Here is a 24,129-nt window from a genome sequence, read left to right as displayed (position 1 = left end):
GACGTAAAACTAGAAATCTCTCTCACACACACACACACACACACGTGTGAAGGGTAAGGGGAAAAGCAAGGAATGTCCATGTATGTGCTTTATCGGGTGCTTTGTCCTACCTATTGTGACTCCTACTTATTGTGTCCTACCTATTGGTACTATTTGACTGTATATGCCATTCATGCGTAGATGTAGAAATGTCCATGTAAAAAAGACGCAAAAGATTTAACTAACCCTATTGTTTTTACGCGGTTTTCAATGTTAAAACACCGTTTTCTCGAAAATGCAGTTTTGTGACATTCCTTCTTTTTTCCCCTTACCCTTCATATACAGGGTGTTTCAAAACAATACCGACAACGTTTGGAAGGTGATTTCTGACACCAAGAGAAGGCAAAAGGTATAGACCAACTTGGGTGCACAAATGCTTCCCTTCAGAGTTATAGACTGCCGAAATCATGGAAAATTGAACTTGAAAGGTCCATAGGTCCAAAACTATGGGACCTACCGTAGTCAGGTTAAAACTTCACTGAGGAACTAGTATGTGCCCTATCCAAAAATCTATGTTTGAGAATCCTGCGGTACTTCCGCAACAGTTTTTATAGAGTGAGTTTGGCTACGGGCTTATAATTTGAAGTAGTCACCAACTACGTCTATAAAAATTGTTGCAGAAGTACCGCAGGATTCTGAAACACGGGTATTTGGATAGGGCACATAGTCGTTCCTAAGTGAAGTCTTGACCCGTCTGCGGTAGGTCCCATAGTTTTGGAGCTATGGTTATTTAAAGTTCATTGTTTCATGATTTCGGCAGCCTATAACTCCGAAAGGAAACATTTGTGCATCCAGATTGGTCCATACTTTTTGTCTCATCTTGGTGTCAAGAATCACCTTCCAAACCTTGTCGGTGTTGTTTTGAAACACTCTGTATAATGTATATGTATAATCGTGGGACGTTACACTGAAATATCTCATTTAAAAAAATCAAAAGGGCCTTCCCTCCTTCCACGTTCATGAAGACATGTAAACTTAATACAGGAATAGAGGCCGTTGTGTTTCAGTGGTAGGGCGTTCACCTCTAATGATTGCTGTCCCTACTTCGATTCCCGCTCATGCCAACTCAACTTTGTAGTGGATAAACCCGGTGTGCGTGGGTTTTCTCGGGGTTCTCCTGTTTCCTCTGACTTTCTTCTTTCCACCATTTCATTGATTCCTCATCATTGCTGTCTCCTTTAGCCTACCTGGTATAAATGTAAGACGTAAACTCGAAGATTTCATTTTATTTTTATTTAATACAATAATAGAGAACATTTTTTTTTTACTTCGGTTGTTCCATCTAGTGAGCCACTTCTTATTTATATTATACAATATTTATATTATTATTCTTATTTATTATTTATATTTATGTACAAAACGGCACATTATTTATTATTAAATTATTATTATTATCTTTATTTTGATCTCATTGTTACCAAGCAAGAAAGTAAAATTTAATTTACTCTCAGCTCAAAATTATTGACTACTGTCAAATTAATTCGAGTCTCTATGCATAGTGTTCGAGGTAAATTAAATGACTTTTTAACATCTAACCTAAAAATATTAGAAGATTACGGAAGAATGTTGAGGAAAAAGTGTGATATAATATGAAACCAGAAAAGTGAATTTTAACATCGTGACATCAGAAAGTTAACCTTCGAAACTTTAATGGGTGGCCTGCGGGCCTATTATTTACGCCAATGAATTAGCTAGCTACATTTCAACTTCAAAATTTGACTTTGTAACGTGGCAAACAACCCCGAGGTACAAACCTGTCATAAAACCTCCAAGCGCTTTAATCAAGTTTTGAATTTCCACTTGACCCACAATTAATGACTACTTCCTTAGACTTTACGCTAGCAAATTCAGTACACTTGAATCCTATATGCTTACGAAGGCCACGAAGCAATAAAGTGAGCTTCAGTTTGTATGTTACCTTGCGTGCAATGTTGGTTTTTAAGTTCTGTCTGCATATCTTTTGTAAGTTTTGTGACATTCTAGCGAAGGGGAAACAATTCAAGTATTGTCCATGCCCACTAAATCTTACTGCAGCATTTTGTAATGTGTTGTCACAGCTCACGAAACAACTTGATTTGTTAAAAGCACTTAACACACATGTATGCTAGTTGTAGCCATGTCAGGGATGACGAGAGCGGTTGACGTCAAGGGATCTCTTCAGGCAATTTCCATCAAGGTTTAGGCAAAGTGATTGAAAAGTTCTTTGAATTTTCCATTCCAAGTATCTTGGGTCCTCAGTGAATGACATATAATATCTTGATTTAGAACTCTGCTGTTCTCAGTAACCTCGTGTTCCATGGAAAAGGTCGTCGAAGACTTTTAATTATTTTATCAGTAAAGGACTATTTGCGTGTGGTCAACTTGCTGCAAGAAATAATAAAAGCATAAACTATAGCAATATACATGTGAATAATAAAATTTACGGTCGTTAACTGTTGCCGGTTTTTAAGCATCATAATTATTCTACATATATACATACATAGATACAATTATAAAACTTTCTTTTGTACTTGGAACGAGATACGTAATACTAATTGCAAATGCTGAAAGATGTATATACTGACGTTGTATATTTGATTTACTAAAGTTGCTATTCATAATTCCTTACTTACTGCATATAAACATTAATAATATTCCAACGTATGATGGAGAAATTAGGATCCTTTCACATTAGCGAATTTTGTTTACACACATCCACTTGTGTGCGGCGCACTTTAGCACTACATTGCTGTTTGCAGAGCCTTTCGTATTAAGTGAATAAATGCCGCCGCGAGTAAGAGCTGCAAAACTGGAAATCGTACAGACATCAGTCATGTTAGGTGTCTGATTATAGGTATCTTCACATTATCGCAGCAGTATGTTACGTGGCAATATCCTAACGGTTTCCAACACTGTTTTGTGCTCGTAAACAGCAAAAGATTTTTTTTCTTTAAATTATATTTCTGGGGATTCGGCATCTTGGCCTTCTTAGCCTGTCAGATATGAGGAATGATCTCCTTCAGCAATCACAATATCTGGGAAAGTGGGGAAGTAAGGAAGGGGTCTGAGACTTCTATAGATACGGGATTGGTCTGATGTGAATCAGGAAAATCTTACTCAGAATGGCTCGGTCAGTGGTAGAACTTTTACCTCTGGCGTATGTGGTCCTTGGTTCAATCCCAGCTCGCGTTAAGTGAGCCTTGTGGTGGGCAAATACCGTGTGCGTGCGTTTTCTCGGGGTTTTCCGTTTCCTTCCACTTTCTTGATTCCACCATTTCTTTCATTCTCATTATCACAGCCTCCTTTAGCGCTGCTGACATAAGCGTATAACGTACAATATAAAGATATCTTATCATCAACGGGTTAAATGAACATTAGATCTTCTGTAAATTAATTACCAAAGAATGCGTGTTTTAGTAAATATTTATTTATTTATAACTAATATCTGTGTTGTATTATTATTTTACGAAGATTCTTGCCTGGGTGACAGTGCTGAATATAAAGGCCAGTTTGAACTGATTGAAGATGGCAAGCTCTGAATTAACGACGAAGAAAATATTCGTTTAGTGTTGCACATATATTGCATGCTTAAAAGTCCGCGTATATATTATTGATTTTGGTTTAAAACCAGAACTCCGAAACTACGTATTGAAATTGCAGATATTTCAACGTGTTTCTTGATTAACAACAAAAACGCTGAACTTTAAGTACTGAAATGCTGGGTTTTAAATTATTGAAATACTTTCGCAGAATTTTAAGCAATCAGAAGAGTGTTCGACTTCAACAAAAATGTTCTGTCGAAGAAACATTTGGTGTTAAGTGTTTCAGTAAGTTGCTTCGATTACATTAATATTTCTATTTCTGATTTTTCTGTTGGATGTATTGGTTCTGTTGTCAGACACAAAATCTGATCAGAAGAGTTGGGGGAAATATTTGGGTAAGGAGTTTGTAATAATGATGAGTCAGGAAGTTTTTTCGAGTGGTTTCAAACTCGAGAACCTTATGTGTGGATAGGACTTATATTTCTTCGTGGTAAATGAAATATGAATTGCTTCAGTTTTACGTCCCACGTTATGCCTGCTAGGCTAAAGGAGACGGTGATGATGAGAAATGAATGTGATGAATAAAGTGGGAGGAAACGGGAGAATCCTGGAAAAACTCAAGCACACGGTGTTTGTCCACCTCAAAGTCCACTTGGCGCAAGCTAGGGTCGACCCAGGGACCCCATGCACCAGAGGTGAATGCCCTACCACTGAGCCACCGCGGCCCCAATTTCTTCGTGGTTTTTAGCGTTGGTCGCACTGAGAATGAATCCCATATTTCAACGAATAGATTGCTTTCTACTTTTTAAGCAATGTAATTTTTTGATATCACGCAGTGAGATGTAGAAGATTGTACTATTAGTATGTCCGTCCGTTACTCCACACAAAACTTGATGGAATGACAGATTACCTTAGCGTCTCTTTCAGCATCGAGGCTATATGAGAGCTGGACCTACAGATTAACGTGGAATTTGATTCTTTGATTTGACTTTGATTTGATTTTTTAAAGTTTAACGTCCCGTTCAGCAGCGAGGCTATATGAGACGTGGATCTACTGATTAACGTGGAATCCGAACCACATGAGCTCCCGCCGGGAATCGAACCCGGGCCTCCCACGCCAAAGGCGCGTACGCTAACCGCTTAGCCACGGAGGAGCTCAACGTGGAATTTGAACCACATAATCTCTCACTATGAATTGAACCGGGGACTCCTGAGGTCAAGATGCGTACGTTAGCCATATATCCACGAGGGAGGTCACGATAACTCTTGAACGAAAGTGAAATTTTAAATTATGCTTTTTTTTGGCAATAAACTGATAGAGCGCTTATATCGGTCGAGTTCATTAATCGAGTAAATTCGTTAAATCTGCTTGGTAACGGTGATGTTAACGGTGGATATCCATATCCCGTTTAAAATTTGTAACATCTCCTAGCTTCTGTGCAACCTTTGAATGACTTAGTAATATCTATGATATTGAAAATTTTCTTCACACTATAAATCAAATAAAACAAGGATACCTTATTTGGTCCTTTAAGAAGAATCCTTAAAGTGTGCAGAAATTGCTACAATTATCCCAAAGTGTCTATTGTTGTTATGTGTGACAAGTACTAATGGTTTCTTGTTAAATATTTGCTGGAAGCGACTGGAACGTGAGAGAAAGTTTTCTTCTCTACAGCATCTATGAAGTTGTCATATTTTTACTGGTCGAATTGATTACGTTCTTCCTCAGTTGTATTTCCTGTGCTTGCCAGATGATTATGAATTGGGATTAGCTTTTAGAATAGAAAAATGTACATTAGGGCTTCATCTGTTTTCCGTGCTTTATCATCATATTTTTAAATCTGGTCTATAGTCTCCACTGTGTCCTTTGGTAAGTACATTATTATTTTGTGGAAATTTCGAAGAGCCTTGCGTGACCGAAGAAGGAAGAAAATATGAGAAACCGTATTTTGTATGGCTAACTGTAGTGAGACTCAAATTTAGCTGGAGGCGAGGTGGCTCAGTAGTAGAGCGTTCACCTCTGGTGCTTGGGGTCCGTGGTTCGATCCCAGCTCGCGCCGTGTGGACCGTGCTTGTGGGTTTTCTCGGGGTTCTCCCACTTTCTTCATTCCACCATTTCACTCATTTCTCATCATCACCGTCTCCTTTATCCTAACCGGCATACCCGTGGTACGTAAAGATTTCATTTTCAAATTTAGCTGATCTGCGTGCCTACATATAATGCAATGCGCATCAAATTAAGGTTGGAGGGAAAATAGAATTATATGACACATTTTCGTGTTTTTATAAGAAATTTAGCATCGAATTTCAGACCCGAGACTAAGTGAGACGTGGTCCTATAAACTATTTGAAAGTCGACTTGGAACCATCGTAGTATGTTAAATGCTCTCCCACCGGGAAAAAAAAACCGGGAACCTCTTGTACCGAGTGCCAATTGGGGGGCACATTTTCTTGTGTAGGGTGATTAATTGATATATTTGTATTTTTATCCTTTGTCAGCAGCAAATAAATCTGAGACGAGACCCAGAGCTTAAAGTGGGATCTCAATCATTGTAGTGCTTTCGATGGTGGTCTCTCACCAGAAATCGAACCCGGACCTCGTGTACCAAAGACACACACCCTAGTCAGTAGACCAACGAGGAGCGCTGTATAGGATGACGTTTCACGGCAGTTTGGTGCAAGTCGATACACTACCTAACTAATGAACAGAGAACCCAAAATGCAATTAAGAGTAAACCACCCTTGGCATTCCCTTTTTTGAGAGTATGACACGTAAATTCCTTATTGCATTAAACAGGACAATTTTTGTTCGCAGATCCATGATAGGGAACGGGGTTATAGATTGTACATTCCTCTCTGTCTGCAGCAAATCTGACTTCATGCAAGAGGGCCTTGGGGCTTGAGTAAGTCTTATTTACAGCTATAAATCTTTGGTACAGGCTGTTAAGCTGAAGAAATAACCAAGTATCGTAACATTCTTATTTTTTGCCTTTGGTTGTAACATCTACGTAATAAGAATCATATTACGGGATTACGAAGGACAACCATGGCTATTACTAAGTGGATAGATTTTAATGGTAGCGGAAGGTCTTTCAGTTTATGTAATCCTGTTAACAGTACCTTAATTACCGCGGTTTTTTTTCATATTCAGTAGTTTTCGTATTTTCTACTGCAAAGGTTCACTCGGTTCTACAACACAATTATTAATTCTCCCCTATCTTGTCTGCCTTTTCATTTATTATTATTATTATTTTACTAGGCTTGTCGTTTAGACCACTCACTTGTTGAAAGAAAAGAAATATGGAGTAAATTATGTGCAGCTTTCGCCCTGAAAGTTTTATATGTAGTTCAATGTTTGCGTCTGTGCTAAACAAAAATAAATAAATAAATAAAAAGTTCAAAGGTGAACTTCAGTCAGGTAGTTAGTTTTCCTATACTTAAAATATGTTAATTATCAATTTCAACTCATTACCCTTAATACAACTAAGCGGAAACAGCGGAGTTTGTTTGCACCTAGCTGCACCAAGTGGAAGGGGACAGGAATATTTTGCCAATTTTTGTGTTTTTTCGGATAAATACAAACAAAATCATATGCAACAAGCTTCTTAAAGAAAAAAAAACTGCCACACACTTCTCATTAAAATGCTGTATCCTCGGAGCCGATAATAATTATTATAATATTCTTGTTTGAAATAAATATAAGAGTATAAGGTTTTCAAGGAGAGGAGGGGCGACGAATTTTTGAACAAAACTCTATTTGTTCACTCAACGAATATAGGCATAGTAATGTTTCTTAGCAAAATGCAACTATCTGATATAACTTTCAAGTATATGAACGAAATTGATTTTTTTTTTTAACGTGTAAACCCTCCGTTCAGCGGTACCAAATTCTGAATAGCTATGGGGGAGCCTTGTTTGTACTAGTGTTTCGTTGTAGTACATTTGGTTCCTACGGAAACCTGACTAAACTTTGGGAGCTGCAGACCCCCTTCGGCATCCTCAGGATCGTGTCTCAATTAATAAATATATGTATTTGCTTCCAAGAACAAATTCTTCTTTATTTTGAGTATGTTTCATTGTATTTATGTTCGAAAGAGGATAAGGGCTGAGTAAATTCTGCCCGTGGCAGCAATTAGTGTAGAGACACATTTATGCAACACGAACAGGATATTGTATAATATTTCGTAGTCAGATTTAGTCTTATAGTGACTGTGTAACAAACAACTCCTTAAAAAAAAAAACACTTAAAATTAACTTTTTTGTTTTTCCCGATTCTTTTCCGTGTCTTTCCCAGGCTTGGTAAAAAAAATGGTAGAGAACTTAAAAAATCCAGTTTATTTCTGACTCTTTACAACACTAGAGCTGGTCTATAAATATTATAAATAAAGATAATTGTAAATTTTGTAAGAATCAAAGTTGAGGAAGGGAAGAAAAAAAAACTATCTGCATGGAAAGAAGAGCGGAACATACACCTAGCACTAGAGAAGTACCTGGTGATCAGGCAGTAAATGAGCCTAAGTGGATAGTGAGTCAGAATATGAATCATTTAAGTAGATAGTGAGCCGGAGCACGAGTCCTGTGAGTAGATAGTGAGCCGGAGCATGAATTCTATAAGTGGATAGTGAGCCAGAGTGCGGGTTTTATAAGTGGATAGTATTCCGCAGCTCGAGTCCTAGCGAGAGGGATCAACACCTAAGCTAGTAAGCTCGATCTCAATGAAGTGAGAGCGCGCGGGTCTCTTTGGTTGCGAGCCCGATCTTGAGCTAGTGTGAGTTTGAACTAACGTGAGCCTCATTCATATTAATGAATTAATCCCATTGAGGATCATGATGTTAAATCCGCGCGAGCCTGTATAAGCCCTGAATGCAAAATAATCCTCTCTGCCTAGCGCTCATATTGTTTGGAACTGAAAATATAACTTGTGGAGTCTTCCATTTTCGTTAATAACGAAGTTTAAGAAAACTTGCACTTCATCTTTAATTGGAGATTATTATTATTATTATTATTATTATTATTATTATTATTATTATTATTATTATTAAGTATTCTGCCTTTCGGCAGGTCCTGGGTCTAATGAGGATTTTTTTTTTTTTCAATTTTAGATTTTGGTCTGGAAATGTTTCTTCCACTTTTGTCGATCTTCAGCTTCCTCTTTTAACTCCCAATATTTTCTCCCATCTTTCAAATCATCGATCAGCTGTGTTCTTCTTCCTATTCATCGCTTCCTTTCCGTCTTTCCTTCTATGGCGGTGTGAAGAAGACAATTTCTTCTCAAGATGTGTCCAATCCAATTGGCCTTTGTACGAAGGATGGTGGTTAGAAGTGTCCTCTTTTCTTCTGTCCGTTTTAAAACATCTTCGTTTTTGCTCTCTCTGTCCATTTTATCTTCTCCATCTTCCTCCAACACCACATTTCGAAGCTCTCCAAATATTTCCTCTCTAACTTCCGTAATGTCCAAGTCTCTGAACCATATAGGATAGAAATACACATATTCAACTGCATTGGGATACACATACTTAAAACAAGTAAATAGTGCTTTCCGGCTGCTGTGTGCATGTCAATGTTATCCTGAAAAACATCCTTAGAAAACGCCCATGAATAAAGACATTTGCTATTTTATTTTTTAGCAATATTTATTACTGTTATTACTATCTATCTATTAAAATGCTAATATAGCAATAAAAGCGCCTGAGTTCCAACCTTTAACCTTTGATTTCAAACCTTTCATTTACGGTTACTTGTGATTTCCGTTTAACAAAGACAAATATTTTAAATAAATTATTGTGTAATTTAAATAAATTATTTAAATATATCTTTTTCATAAAGTTTATTTTGAAAATTATTTTTCAAAGCCTTTGTATTTTAATAAGCCTTCTCCAAAATCATTGCAAGTGAATTGTGCTGCCATCTTTGGAGTTCTTTTAAACTATATGTTTGTGGAAGTTTATACGTTTGTGGCCAATCATTTCGACAATAAGATCTCGGAAACTACAGGATCCAGAAAGATGCCGTTTTCACTGATCGATTGCAAATTTTGCGTTAATTGTCCAGTTTTAATTGAATATTAAAAAAAACAAACATGGACACTATTTCTTTATTACATTTTTACGGGTACACTGGAAATGTTGAAATTAAAAAAAACTGAAGCACCGTATCCTGCGTATTATACATTCCAACACCACACTGTTGTATATAGTGGTTGCATATGTCCCAGGTGTTTGTTTCATGGCCAAATAATAATGGAAAAAGGAGGATAACCATTTCTCCAGTCTAAGATGAATCTTTATTTTTGGAGTTTTACCCAATGAACACCATATATAACTGACCTTATAATTAATGTGTATGTAATGTATTTGCTTATTAAATACTGCATGCAAGAAGAAAGAAAACACTGGCCATACATGAATTATACATGAATTAGAAACTCCAACCGGAAGTAGGCTCAAATCTTGTAAACGGTGCGAGATATTGAGAAAAAATAATCGAAAAATTTCCCCTTTATGATATCCCTTGCCGATTTTTTTCTTTTCTTTTCTTTTTTTGATCAAGACGTCTTTCACTTGTGTCTGTGAAGGGACATGTACAGATGTTGCAAGAAATGAGAAAGAGATTCATGCTCATATATGAATGATGCGATATGTAGAGAGCGCAGGTTCACCTAGTATTTGTTATATTTCTAATTTATCATTCAGAATATGTAACTGCTGTTACGTTACTATTGAAAAATATTCTTGAATGTTTCATCATGTTGCAATTGGAATGCCACTGCGTGTAATGAGGAATGTGCAATATCTATACAATGAATTGAACTGAGAAATTAAACATAATCGAAATATTTCCAAGCAGAGTTAAAAATTCCTCATACGCCAGCATTATTGTTGTACAGTACATCTATTTAACGTGTACTTTTGCATATGTGTCATTGAAAATAAATAATCTTCTATTTCGTAAGTGTAATTGTTTGAATATTAAACATGTTGACGAAGCAAAATATCTACTAGAATGAGTTATTTGTCAGGCTTTTTTTTCTGTCAGCTATTTCTGTTTTATTTATTCCACTCACAGATAGGTCATTTACCTCAAATTTTCACAAGTTTCCTTACTGTACAGATCCTCTGTTACTTCTTTGTTTTAATTTCCATCCCTTTCCCACCCTATGGTACAATGGAGATACGGTGGCTCAGTGGTTGGGCGGTTACCTCTGTTGCAAGAGGCGCGTGGTGCGATCCCGTACCATATAGCATTGTGGTGGCAACATTTCGTCTGTTTGTTTTCTTGTAGTTGTCCTGTTTCCTCTCACATTATCATTCTACATTTTTCTTAATTATTTTCATTCATTAATTATCCGTCACCTTTAACTTGAAGAACGTAGTTCTGAAAGTTAAATACCTCATTTTATTTTGTAATGGGTCAGACATGTCAGATTGACTTCTGGAACCTTATTGTTTCCTCAGATTCCTTATATGCTTGATTCTTATATCCGCAGTTGGGCTGTTTTCCGTCTTAATACGGCATTCGTTATACTTGTTTTCCAGAAATTTAGGGAAAAAAATAAATGTAACTATATCTTTCAGTTTAACGTCTCTCGATTATGCTCTTAGAATGAGAGACGAAGATAAAGGCAAATTGAATGATGATGGAAAAATTGGTGCAATGGCAATGTGGGAGGAAACAAGAATAGGCTGCCCCGAGAAAATCAGAGGACACGACTTTGTCCACCACAAACTAACTTCGCCGGGAATCGTACCAGGAACCCCACGTACCAGGAGTAAGCACTGTACCACTGAGCTGTATACGGGCCGTGTATATGGTGAGTGCCCATATGCGCTTGGTTGTGCCTGTAACAAATGACAGCGATGATTTCAGGGGTAGTTCGGGGGAAATTTCCCCCCGAAGCTACGAAATCCCCTTCCTGGGATCATATATATTATTGTGCTCAATGGAGACTCCCAGCACTACTTTTGCAATACTACTTTCCAGCACTGGCGTCTCTGGCGTGTAAAATTTGGGGGGACATAAAAGAAATTGATTTAAATTGTACTTCCTAGTCCAACCTCTGTATTGTCTTCGATTCCATTTTTACCCTTCTGTACCTTCACGGATCCTCTGTGGTTTATCAAGAACTCTGTTATAATCGTTTCACAGCCTGAATATTATATTCCAAATTTTAAATATATATATATATATATATATATATATATATATATATATATATATATATGTTTTTCTGTCGTTAGTAAATAATTAAATTAGAAAGAAATATTGAATATTTTGTACTTCAAAATAGTGGGAGGACGTGTCCCCCCGTTCCCTCCGCCAGACACGCCCGTGCTTTCCAGTCTCATTATGTTAAAATCCCCTCTCCCGGAGAAAAGATTCTGAAATCATTACTGCAATTGAATTATTAGCTTGAAACGGCCACCTCTTGAAAAGTCATTTATGTATGTATCACAATAGATATATAATGATCACTGTGCATATTTTCAGATATAACTATCTTTGTGTCATATGTTTCAGCTGACATCTGTAGGGATAACATATTAACACTTGTTTTGTGTGTGAGCGGAAATGGGAAATATATGTACATCACCACATCCTTCCTTAATGTTATTGTTTGTAGAGGCTAAGAAAAGTAATTTCCTTTCTGTGTAGTAGATCTGCTTGTTTTCAAATGTAGGACAGGGTCATTTACGTATTTTAGTATATTCTAGAATCCGTGTTGACGACAGTTTCGGCGATAATTTTCCATAACGGTGTGTTTTATTTTTTTCTGCTATCGCTTCCATTAAAACTGAAGTTTGTTCTGTGTTTTGTAAGAAATTCCCACAGATAAACATTTAAAACAGATGATAAATATCATTAGTTGGTAATTAACAGATTGTTGTAGATGTCGTCTTTGGAATGTACTTTATATATATATATATACATTGTATTCTGTTAAAAGAAAATAACACTACCATCAGCTAGGTATTTGCTTTTTGATGTCTTTCTCTTGGTTCATTAACCTAATTCCATTTGAAGCAAAATAACAGATAAACAATTTTGAAATTACTCAATCCACTACATGTGTCTTTTATGGACAGTTTGTAGATGTATTACAAGAGAACTGTTTTTTTTTAGTTTTTCTTTTTTTCTTTTTCTTTCTTTTTTTATTTTTCTTTTGTTTGTATTTACAATTTTATTAAATTGTGTGATAACAACAGCGTATAACAGTAGAAGATATACCAATCTAGAGGTATAGTTCAGGTGAACAAAATGATAGGGATAGGTGTGAATCCTTTTGCTTTTTTTAAAAAAAAAAGAAAATTAAGGAGAATTAATGTATACAAACAGAAATGAAAGTGACTCTGTTAGTGACTTAATAACTCTTGAACCCCACGGCCGAACTCGATCAAATTTTCAACATAGATGAGGTTTGGGCCTGGAATGGTTTTTATCATTTCATTTTCACGGCACAACTTAGGGGAGGAAGGGAGATGTTGAAAAATTATCGAAAATGACCGATATTAGTGTCGAATCCATAGTTTTCGGGGTCACTAAGATGAACAGTGGCACTTCCAATACCGTTTAAATCCAAATTCAGCCTTGTATGTCCAAAATGAAACGTATTCTCCCCGTGCGAAGAACGGGTATTCTGCTAGTTCTTTTGTAAACATAAAGCGAATTTTTGACAATCACTTCCAAACGTATTTCCTACTTGGAATACATGTTACAGTACTATACAGAAAACTACGTTTTTTTCTTTTTTCTCTAAATCAAAACTGAACTATAATTGAGAGTCTCGTTTCAAAGTTTCTCAGAGAACAAAGTGGCAGAGCACTCATTGCTGATGCCGGAGGTCCCTGGTTCAGTCACAGGCCAAGTGAGTTTGTGGTGAACGACACTGCATCCATGGGTTTTCTCCTGGTTGTTCCGTTTCCTCCCACATTTTCATGCCACCAGTTTTTATCATCATTCATTTCCTTTAGCCTAAAGGGCATACATGTGGGGTGTCAAACTAGAAATTTCCTTTCAGTTCAGTTTGAAGTTATGCAAAAGATAATATATAGGGTATGTATGAAGATTCTTGATCGTGGCAAATACTTAAGTGTCATTGGAAGGAAGTACTTGTCTGTTATTACAAAGCTACACGGTCTTCAAAATTTCTTCCGAATATAGTTAGGCGCTTAGTTTTGTTGTAGTGAGAAGTTCGATTCCTATGTCAGCTAAGGCTCTTCGTTAAGCAATTTTAACAGGTTGAATTCCCGCAAAACTCCGCTGCAAGCTATGCGGGGAAGGAAACCACTAAGCTCCGCTGCATGCTGGGTGTTTTGTGGTTAGGAATCTCTTGATGCTCCACTGCAGAGGGATTAAGTTCCCAACAGAGCTCCGCTGTAAGCTAAGTGGGGAAAGGAAACTTCAGAGCTCCACTGCAAGCTAAGAAAGGGAAGTTGATCAGCCGAAATTGATATCAGGTGTGGTGATCCACGGAATTTTATAGCTGCTTCTGTGTAGCGTTGGTGTTAGTGTTCCTGTTCCATCACCTAATTAGTGGTGGCACTGATTCCTGCCATCTGCTTCTTATAGTTACTTGTGGCAAAAATGCACGTGGTAATGTTTATAAATAAAGCGCATGTTGATGTTTGTAAATATAACCACGTGGGGGATATTACAATATCAAAAAAATGTAGAGTAGATATTATCTACAAAATGTTATTAAATAAACTAATGTTTCCAAATCTTTAGACTAGAAATTTGGGTACGCAGTTCTTGGCATTTTTGGAAATTCAATTTTATGAAATGTCTTGAAAATCATTATTAATTCGCGTACCATTTTGCAGATAGATATTTGCAGCTTTTTAAATGTTATTCTCCTCTTTTAACTTATTCATTAAAATTCAAAACAGTGTGTATTAGCTAATCAAAGAATCATAAAGGATTCTCTTATGAAATCCACGAATGCGAATTAAAACGTATAGCATATAACGCATAGTTATAGCATTAAAACGCGAATCGTAAACTTAAGAAATAGTTTAGTAAGCATAGCTTCATACTATTAAGTAGGACGAATACTGACATTAAAAAAGATGTCATTGAAAATTAGAAGGAGATTCATTAAGACCTTGATATGGAACGTCGTACTATATGGTTCAAAAACATTGACACTGAGGAAAGAAGTAGTACGGAAACTGAAAGCGTTTGAATTGACGTGCTGTTGCAGAATGCTGGCTATCTAGTGGCGGCAAAGAAAAACTAAGATATGCTAAAATAAGCTAACGAAAACCAGCAAATCATTAAGGTAATAGAGAAAAGAAGAAACAGTATAATTGGTCACTTTATTCGACACTCAAACTGAATCCACGTATTATTGGAGGAAATACCAGGAAGAGGAAGACAAGCAAGGAACATCGTAATGCGATTAGGAAGAAGAGCACGTCTCAAACTACTACGTCAAAAACGAAAAAAAAAATCCTTATTGCCAACCAACCAATGGTTAAGGACAGATGATCGACATGATAACTCATTATTTAGTCACGCAAAAATTACCTCAAATCGGAAATCTTCAATTAGCGTTGTATTTTTAAAATGCATTCTTCGGGTAAAATAATGCTCTCTTAGTTTCCAAGTTAAATCAATGCGTTCCCTCAGATCCCATAATTTCTAGTTTAGTTGTGTTTAAAAAGTAACACGATTTGCGTTATACTCAGGAGCTACCAAGGAACCCCTTGAGTGCGAGGTCGGAAGTGCAATCTCTAGTAAGGCTCATTTGAAAGTGTAGTGTGAACAATGATGACAGGTAAAATATTAGCTGCTAATGACTCACCATGTGCATCAGGAGGGCGACAGAAAATACGTGTCCGAGAGGTGTAAAGATCAACCTTCTGTGGGATGTACGTATTACACTTCACAAAATGGACATCGTCGACATTTACGAAATGTTCGAAACAAACCATTAACTTGCACTATGAGCACCGAATGAAAAATGATTACAAACGCTCGCCACAGTGATCACAAACGTTCGCACCATCAAGATCGAAGGTGAACTTCTTGGGGGTTACAAATCGTTCAGAGCGTTCAGATAGGTATCTACTCTTAGCGAATGCATATGGAATCGTATTGGTGTAACGGGCACCATCATATTACATCAGTTCTCATCTCCCCATTATACCGTCTTAGAAAACAGCATGTTTATTCGGCAACAAAGTTTGCGACATTGGATGGACTTGGTTGCTCAAAATGGTCACAGACATTGGCAGTGACGTAACCTTTTGCAGGGTAGTGATGGATTCGGCCGAGTACCACCATTATATGACTGCCCAAACCGGGCCAAACCACCGCAATGTTTTATTCTTTGCAGTGAACAATCTGAATTTTACCCTTAGGATGCCGCTTCTACACCGGGAATTTCAGCTCGAAGTCATAAGCAGTGTAAAGCGTGAGTCGTCTGACCAAATGACCATTTTCCATTTCTACATACTTCAAGTTTTATGAGTTTGGCATCACTGTCTCCTTTCAGTAGCATTTTGATCACTAATGAGTGTCTTTGGAATTGCATAGGCTATTGTTCATAAATACTCTATTTGTTGAGTTCTATTTTTACTGTTTCGGTATTGATATGGTTTCTGAGCGTGAATTTACTTCAGCAATCACTTTTCCAACTGCCATAGTCTTTATGTTTCGTCCTAATTCTACACAATATTCACTTGTATCACTTAATACAAATTTTCGTCCTCACTGGCGTTTTGAAAAAGCAGTTTCTCCATTGCTATTATATGTGGCCGTAATCTTTGGTATTATGCTTAACGCTACACCAAATACTTTTACTACCTTGGTTACGGAACCACCCATCCTATGGGACCCAATAATTGACCAGTGCTTGAATTATTTTAGCTCTAACATGATTGCTAACAAACTGCAAGGAACGTTATCTCAACTACAATTGAAGCTTTCCATATATTGAGGAGATTGTACCGGTGGTTGTATTGGGCAGAAACTTCATTGCCTACTACAAACCCCGCTATGATAAAAATGTCAAATTAGTCATGCATTTCAAGAATATTTTAATATTTTTGTCCACTACTATATATAATGTTGATATATAGTGTTGTAAGCTTAACTGTAAGGGACTAAAATTATCTTCTCTGTTTTTTTGTAGGTTCTGGCGAAACGTCGAACCTGGTCCGAATGCGAAGTTCAGCGTTGGGACAGTCCGCACCTTCGTTGTCAGCGAGCATGGTAAGTGCGTCTTTTAAGGAAATGTAGAATTTTGAGTCTTAGAGAGAAAAAAAGGTAACGTTTTTACAACTTTACACTTAACAAACAGAACAACAACGCTATGAAAAGACAAACCAACCTTCTTATAATGCTTTAATTAAATATATTAAGAAATAATTACTAACTTTAATAGTAATATCACTTTAGAAAAATAGTTGTTCTATTTGTCTTACTATGGTGTTCACGTAGCGTTACTAAAAGCGCGAGAAGATATCGAAAAAAGGAAAAATTTGGAAGGAACATTGTTTCGTAAGCCTTTCCAGATAAGATCATACATTCGCATCCTTTCGTACAGTCCCACTGTGATGCTCTTTAACTTGCATCTCCAAACAGTACTTGTAGGTTGATAATATTTGATTTCTAACTCTGTCCTTTTTCTTGAAGTTAACCTAGTGTGAAGGATACATGTTGTATTGGTATGATTCATCAGTGTGTAATTTAAATTTGATCACCAACTGTGAAAATTATTATTATTTTGCTGTAGTTGGATGTGAGGAGTTAATGACAGCCCACGTTTAGGTTAAACTTTACAACAGTAAGCTGTAGATGTGTTAGTTTAATTAATACATAATTCAGAATAACACCAATTACTGAGGTTCTTTTTCTTTTTGCTTTTACTGAAGAAAGTGATTATTTTATTTTATTTTATTTTATTTATTTTTTTTTTTTTACGATTTTGTTGTATGCTTGATTTCCATGAATATTTGGGTATCTTTCTATAAGAAAGTATTGTCAAAAAAAAATCCATTTTGCTTATTAGTTGTAAACTATGTCCAGTGATAATATGTCGAGATATCACTGTGATAGTTAACAGTTGTATCTTCTGATACAGAAGAAACGACGTGATGTCAATTAGACAAGCAGTGAATTGAAAGAAAAAAAATAGATTACTCCTGTGAATAGTTTCTGATGATTAACGAATTACGCAATATTCACAATAAGGCTTGAAATTATTTCTTAAAATGTTAAGAATAAGAAAAATGTTAACTAATAACGTATGCGAATTGTTTCACGACACATGTAGAAGTAAACCATGTATCCAATCAAACAGTTACTTTCATATTTTATGTAGCTTTTCTCTATATAAAATGGTCCTTGTTTTGGTCCTTTTTCCTGTATAAAAAGATCCGTACTTTGATCCAACTTGTGAGTTAGAGAATTGAAAAAGGATCGAATGTTTTTAGAAGCATGTTGTGACTGCGATGATTGCACCCGCATGAGTATACAAAAAACAATAATATGGAATATATATGTACTCAGTTACTAACCAATGTATTAATACATTACATAGGAAACTTTCTTGGAACAATTCACTATGTTAGACAGGAATAATGAGAATAACTAGACGTTAATTATAAAATCAGTGGGATGCACTTGTCAGACTTGGAATAAATAATTTTTGGTCCAGGGTCATGACAAAACCGGGAGCATGGTTCACTTTGTTTGGTTATTTTAGCATTTACGTTTAGTTCTGTTTAAGTTTGAGTATTTGTAATTTCTTCAGCGTTTAACCCTAAATTAACATTGGAGCACCTTCGGCTCTTGAATGTGTTTTCATGTAATAGTAGCAAAATATCACATCCCACATAAATAAAACGTAGAAAATACTTTTTTATGGTAAACTTTATCATATGTCATTCCTTCTTGTTCCATTGAAGATGACCTTTTATCCAAGAGGTCATCAAAGAAATGGATCAGGTAATTAACACTAAGTTCTCCAGCTTACTACATTTTCTCAAAGTATTCAGCAGCTTTGATAGTTTCTTAAATACAGTTGAAACTCTAGCATTTGTACTACAGGAACACTTCAGTCTCATACGCAGGTCTTTTTTTTTAAGTAGATAAAAATTAATTAATCTCTTATATAGCAAACTTACTAGACCTTCCATATTTTTCTTATTGCATTCCAATGTATAAACTTTATTTTAAAAAGAGGAAAAATGATTTTCCTTCGCGGGAGTTAAACTACACATGATGTTACATAAGTCTGTCATTCCTCACATCAAAATAAGAAAAAACTTCATATGGATCTGTGCTCAAAAGTGGATACTTTCGGAGTTATAGGGTACCGAAAACGTGAAATAACTGAACTTTAAAAGTTTATAGCTCCACTATTATGGAACCTATTGTAGTCGGGTCAAGACATCACTGAGGAACTGGTATGTGAGCTATCTCAATATCATTTTAGAGAGGTTATTTGGGAGTACTTGATCACTTTCCATCTACCTCTCTAAAAATGATAGTGCAAGTACTAGAGCATTCTTAAACATGGATATTTGGATAGTTTACGTACCAGTTCCTCAGTCATGTCTTGATCCGACTACGATAGGTTCCATATATAGTGGAGCTTAAAAAGTTCATTTATTTCACGTTTTCGGTACCCTATAACTCCAAAACTACCCACTTTGAGCAATATAAACTTTTTTTTTTTGTTATTTTGATAGGAATCTGTTCTCAAAGTATTGACACATTTATGAAGCACTCTGTGTATGTATATTATACGTTCAGGCTTGCATTCGTTAAAGATACTAATAATATTGGATTGAACCTGTTTGTATTGCTTAATGAAAGTTTCAAAATCCAAACAGCAAGGGATAAATACAAACAGTCATTCTAGAGACTGAGTGAAAATTAGTTTGTATATTTCCGACCTTTAATCTTATGAATTGAGTTAGATTAATGAAGGTTGGTTTGATTTTTTAAAATTATTTATTCATTTATGTATTTATTTACTAGCATACTCAGTAAAGTTGTAAGAACAGTTGCCTAATAGTTTGTGTTTAGTTGCTGAACTAATCCAGTCAGGTGGAAGAGGAAGATGTAGGTATCACTTCACTTGCGTCGTCACTCAGAGTATTCGACGATTGACTGTTCATTTTTTTCTCTCTATTTCTTTCTTGTTACACGCCATCTTTCCGTGTTTATGTCGACGTCATTCACGGTCATGTTATTTACATCTGAAACGTTTCTATACACGTTCTTGGTTCCTCGATAACGAAGGAAATTTTTGGGTGTCTCTGTAAGCATCTATTTATACCGTTCAGTGCTTCACAAATAGCGCTTCTATGTTTGGGGACAAAAAAAGTAATGTATTTCAGTTGTTTTGCCGGGAGATGGGGGAACAGTAATGAATTCTCAAGTTCATGTGTATAAATATATAAAACAGGAGGTGTCGATCCTCCGTAGACCATGATAAACCCCATCCTCAAAATTATTCCACTGTCATGCCCTCCTCCGCCTCCCCAGAAAGGACAGTACCAATTTTAAACTTAAATAGTTTTGATTTTTAGTGCCTTCTAGGCAGAACAATAATTAAAATATGATTTTTCTTGCATAAATCTTACAGTTTTAGTTTCATTTTGTTAGTAATTTAAATGTTATTTTTTTTAATACTCGACACTGTTATTTCATGGAGTACTCTGTGTTAGCATATTTCGTCTTGCAAACACCTGCGAATAAAACAATGATTTTTGGATGATATAGTGTGCAATGTGAAAATATTACAAGCAATTGAGTCTAATAGAATAGTGTTCAACGTGAGTGCCAATATTACCAGTTGGATGGTGGTTACTGGATTAAGCTTGAGCCATTAAGAAAAGTTCTGTACGACATATTAAATAGCTTATAGAGGGAATGTTTCAATACTTCAGAAGATTCTAATAGCGAGAGAAGATATATTTGTTCCCTTCTCTTTCAGAAGCATTTTCTGTTCAGAAAGTTATCGATAAGAACCTCGCAGGTTCCGCAGTGCAGTGGTTCTGGCGAAATTAAAGACTAACAGAAAGCGTTTTATGTAACACATAAGGAAAGAATTATGCACTATCGGGGACGATATTTTCTGTTCCTACAGTGGTGCCCCGATACCTCTCCTCTCCCTTCTCCAGAGGAGTATCTTTGGGAAGAAAGTTGGTTTCCAGTAAAACAATTTTGATTGAGAGAATCATCTTCGTTCATACAGGGCTCTCTAGTTCACGTCAATGATCCCCTTGTGACAGATGTTGAAAGCAAGGAACTGTCACCAGTAGTGACCACCTTCCATACGTGCATTTTCAAACTTTAGGCGACGGTGACTACGCGAATGAGCGTTGTAATCTATATGATAAACACACGCATGTGCTAGAGTCTTTCTATTTCAACTGTGCCTCTTCTGGCGCTGCTGTCGATGTGTGTTTTCCCGTACTTCCCTCGAAAGAGGAGGAACAAGTTACTGCGGACGAAACCTTTCAATTGTTGGATGCGGAAGCGTTGCCACAACGAATTATTTCATGGACTTCGCTGTGTTTTGTCTTGTTAGCCATTCTAACTAGCCTACGATCTTCACTCGTCAAGAACAAACGACTGAGTGACAAATTGGCAACATAGCTGATGTCATTCACTTGTTTTCCCTAAACAAAGGGAGGGTTTTCTTCGTAAAAGTGTAGCGGAGGTGAGGCCGAAGTATGTTTCGCATTTTTTCCGAGGACATACCTGAAATAGACAGGCTCTAGCTTTGTCCTTTTCTCCTCGCAACACTAATACATTATGACCGCGGGTTCACTGTCTTGTCTGTTTGAATACCGTGCTAGAAGATGACTTGCTTTTCTGCTTGTAAACTTAATGACCCAGACGGTCAGATCTTTGTCCTGAGTTGTAGATGAGTATTAAAACGATCTCTGGGAAATGAACATTAAATGTCTGTAATTGGCAATTTGCCTAGGGGTGTGTGCGAAGGCGTACTTTTATCATAACCTTGGGTTTTGTAATTGAACATTTCTAATCAGAAGAGGCAAGGAAGGTCATTTTTTTTGTACTGTATCAGTGACATTTAAGTATTTTCCTTTCATTTAGGGCTTATATGGTAAAAGTTGTTGCTGAAGGGGACAAAATTTGTGTCACTGAAAACTTAGTAATAAACTTTAGATGCGTTTTGAAAATTCTCCTCTTTGCGTTATCTCATCTAACACATTTTTAGCGTAACCGTCATTTTTAATGTAACACTGAAACGCTTTAAGTGTTGCTGTGTCTGTCCATTCTTCTGTCTGCAATCTTGTAGACTTGAGAAGGAGCAAAGATAGACAACTAACTTATCTCAGATTCTGGTAGCCCCAGATCCAGAAGGGCGTAGCGGATTATTATTATTATTATTATTATTATTATTATTATTATTATTATTATTATTTACAGTGATGCGTCCTAGAACCACCAAAAATTTCCAGATTTTTTGTGTTTTTTACTACTTAATAGCTTTCCGAGATCTGGCGATCAAAATAAACGTTGATCTTAGGAAGTAGAAAATGTTTAGTGTGAACATATTAAAAGTAGTATCTCCTATAGAATAGTGTGAAATTTATCGAAAACCCTATATTGTTGATTCGACAATAGCTTTTCCTTTTTACCTTTCTGAATGAAATAAAAGAACTGATACATTATTTAAATCCACTCCCCCCTAAGTAATTGTGTCGACTAGGGTACTCGCTAGTAGAAGGCTGCCATCTATTGTGAAAACTCATTAGTTCAGTCAAAAAGCATGTTATGATGTCGTAGCCAATTATGTTAGGTCATTTTTTTATGTCTTTTTTTTTTTTTTTGACTCTATGTTGATTTGATCATGTAAATATTGGTGGAATATTCGCGCACTAGCATTTGTCACGCCATGTATCTTCCTTAATAAGTATAGTTGTGGGACAAAAATTGAAAATTTAGTGTCATTTACTAGCATCAGGTGCAAATTCATGAGCGGGAGCTGTAGCCCTTGAAAAAAAAAAACAGTTTTATTTTATTTATTTATGAATTGCATATCTAACGATAATGTCAGTGCTTAGACATGATCTCCCGCCTGTCGGGAACTGGTGTAAGTAATATCTCTTATCCATATTAAATAGTGGAAATAATAAATGCTTGCATCCGTATAAACTTGCGTAAGTAATATATTACATGCATATAAAATGGTGGGAGTAATATCTTTCATTCATATTAGCTGGTAAAAATATTTTCATGCATATAAGCTGGTGGAAGTAATTTCTCATTCATATAAGTTGGTGGAAGTAATATCTCTTATCCATACAAACTCGCGGAAGGAATATCTTTCATTCATATAAAATGATGGAAGTAATATTCATATAACCTGGTGGAAGTAATATCTCTCATCCATATAAACTCGCGGAAGGAATATCTCATTCATTTAAAATAATGGAAGTAATATTTCTCATTCATATAAGCTGGTGGAAGTATTATCTCTCATCCAATCATGCTGCTGTTTTCTGCCATACTTAACGTTGGTTGATGGTTGAAAACTCATAAATAAAAATATTTACTTAGAACATAAGTGAAACAAGATTTCTTTTACAAAGCTCCTGAATTCAAATATTTCCAAACAAAAGTGAGGGTTTTGTTGGCGTCCTTTTCGTTTAGTAGTCTTGTTCAACATTTCTCTTATGTTCAGACGGCATAAACAAGTTTGTTTTAAATTGAGCCGAACTTGAATGTACGTAGACTCTGTGATTTTGATTTTCTTTCTCTGTGTATATTTCCTAGTTGAAGATAATGCACGATTTCCCGTTTGATAGTCGGGGGAAAGAAAAATGTTTATATTCCTAGAATAAAGTGAACAAGCTTCGTAAGGGATCTGCTGTTCTCAGAAAGATCTTCTTTGTTCCAACTCCCTGTCAGATCCTAACAATAGAGTCAGCGTGTTTTGCCTTTGGAAGTGGATTCCCATCTCTTTCTCTAAAACTCTCAGCTAGTAGGGTGTACCCGAGTCTTACTTACTAAATAGTTTTCTACATATTATTATTGTTTCTCACATATTATTTTTGATCGATAATAAGATCAAACAGTTTCCATGTAACTATTAAAACTGGGAGACATAAGTTTCATTTTGCCAGCTGGAAGACATTTTTTTTCTTGAAGAGGCAGCTACACACTCTTTCTCTCTCTCTCTCTCTCTCTCTCTCTCTCTCTCTCTCTCTCTCTCTCTATATATATATATATATATATATATATATATATATATATAATATAGATAATGTGAGCTGTTATATATGATTTGAGAGTACAAATAAAATAATAAATAAATGTTCTTAGAATCATAACTTCAGTATATGCTCACTTTGTGCTCAATCTCGCTCTGTGAATCACCGTCAGTATGTATCAATAGCATGTAAGGGAGATCCACATGAATCATGTTTTTCACAGTTCCATCTGGAATATTTTGCAATTAACATAGCTTGTTTCCTTGATGTTTCGCTCCGGAATGTGTATCGAAAAAAGACGTCATTAATTAAAAAAAAATGTTGGTTTCTAATGTCCCGTGATGCCACATTCCATAGTAATGAAA

The 24,129-nt window shown here is 36.0% G+C and overlaps 1 protein-coding gene across 8 annotated transcripts in view; it reads left to right on the top strand.

The window, feature by feature from the left end:
• The window catches only part of dop (microtubule-associated serine/threonine (MAST) protein kinase dop), a 1,172,801-nt gene that overhangs the window by 868,706 nt on the left and 279,966 nt on the right, over positions 1 to 24,129 (top strand). For all 8 annotated transcript variants that reach the window (XM_081761418.1, XM_081761420.1, XM_081761421.1 and 5 more), the window contains one exon: positions 16,696 to 16,775. In XM_081761418.1, the coding sequence (XP_081617544.1) occupies positions 16,696 to 16,775 (80 nt within the window). The remainder of the gene's footprint in view (positions 1 to 16,695; positions 16,776 to 24,129) is intronic.

The sequence above is a fragment of the Thermobia domestica genome, chromosome 6, assembly GCF_964235325.1.
Source record: "Thermobia domestica chromosome 6, izTheDome1.hap1.1, whole genome shotgun sequence".
NCBI classification, from domain to species: domain Eukaryota; kingdom Metazoa; phylum Arthropoda; class Insecta; order Zygentoma; family Lepismatidae; genus Thermobia; species Thermobia domestica.
Note: the sequence above shows the minus strand (reverse complement) of the source record. Positions and strands in the feature narration are given on the sequence as shown.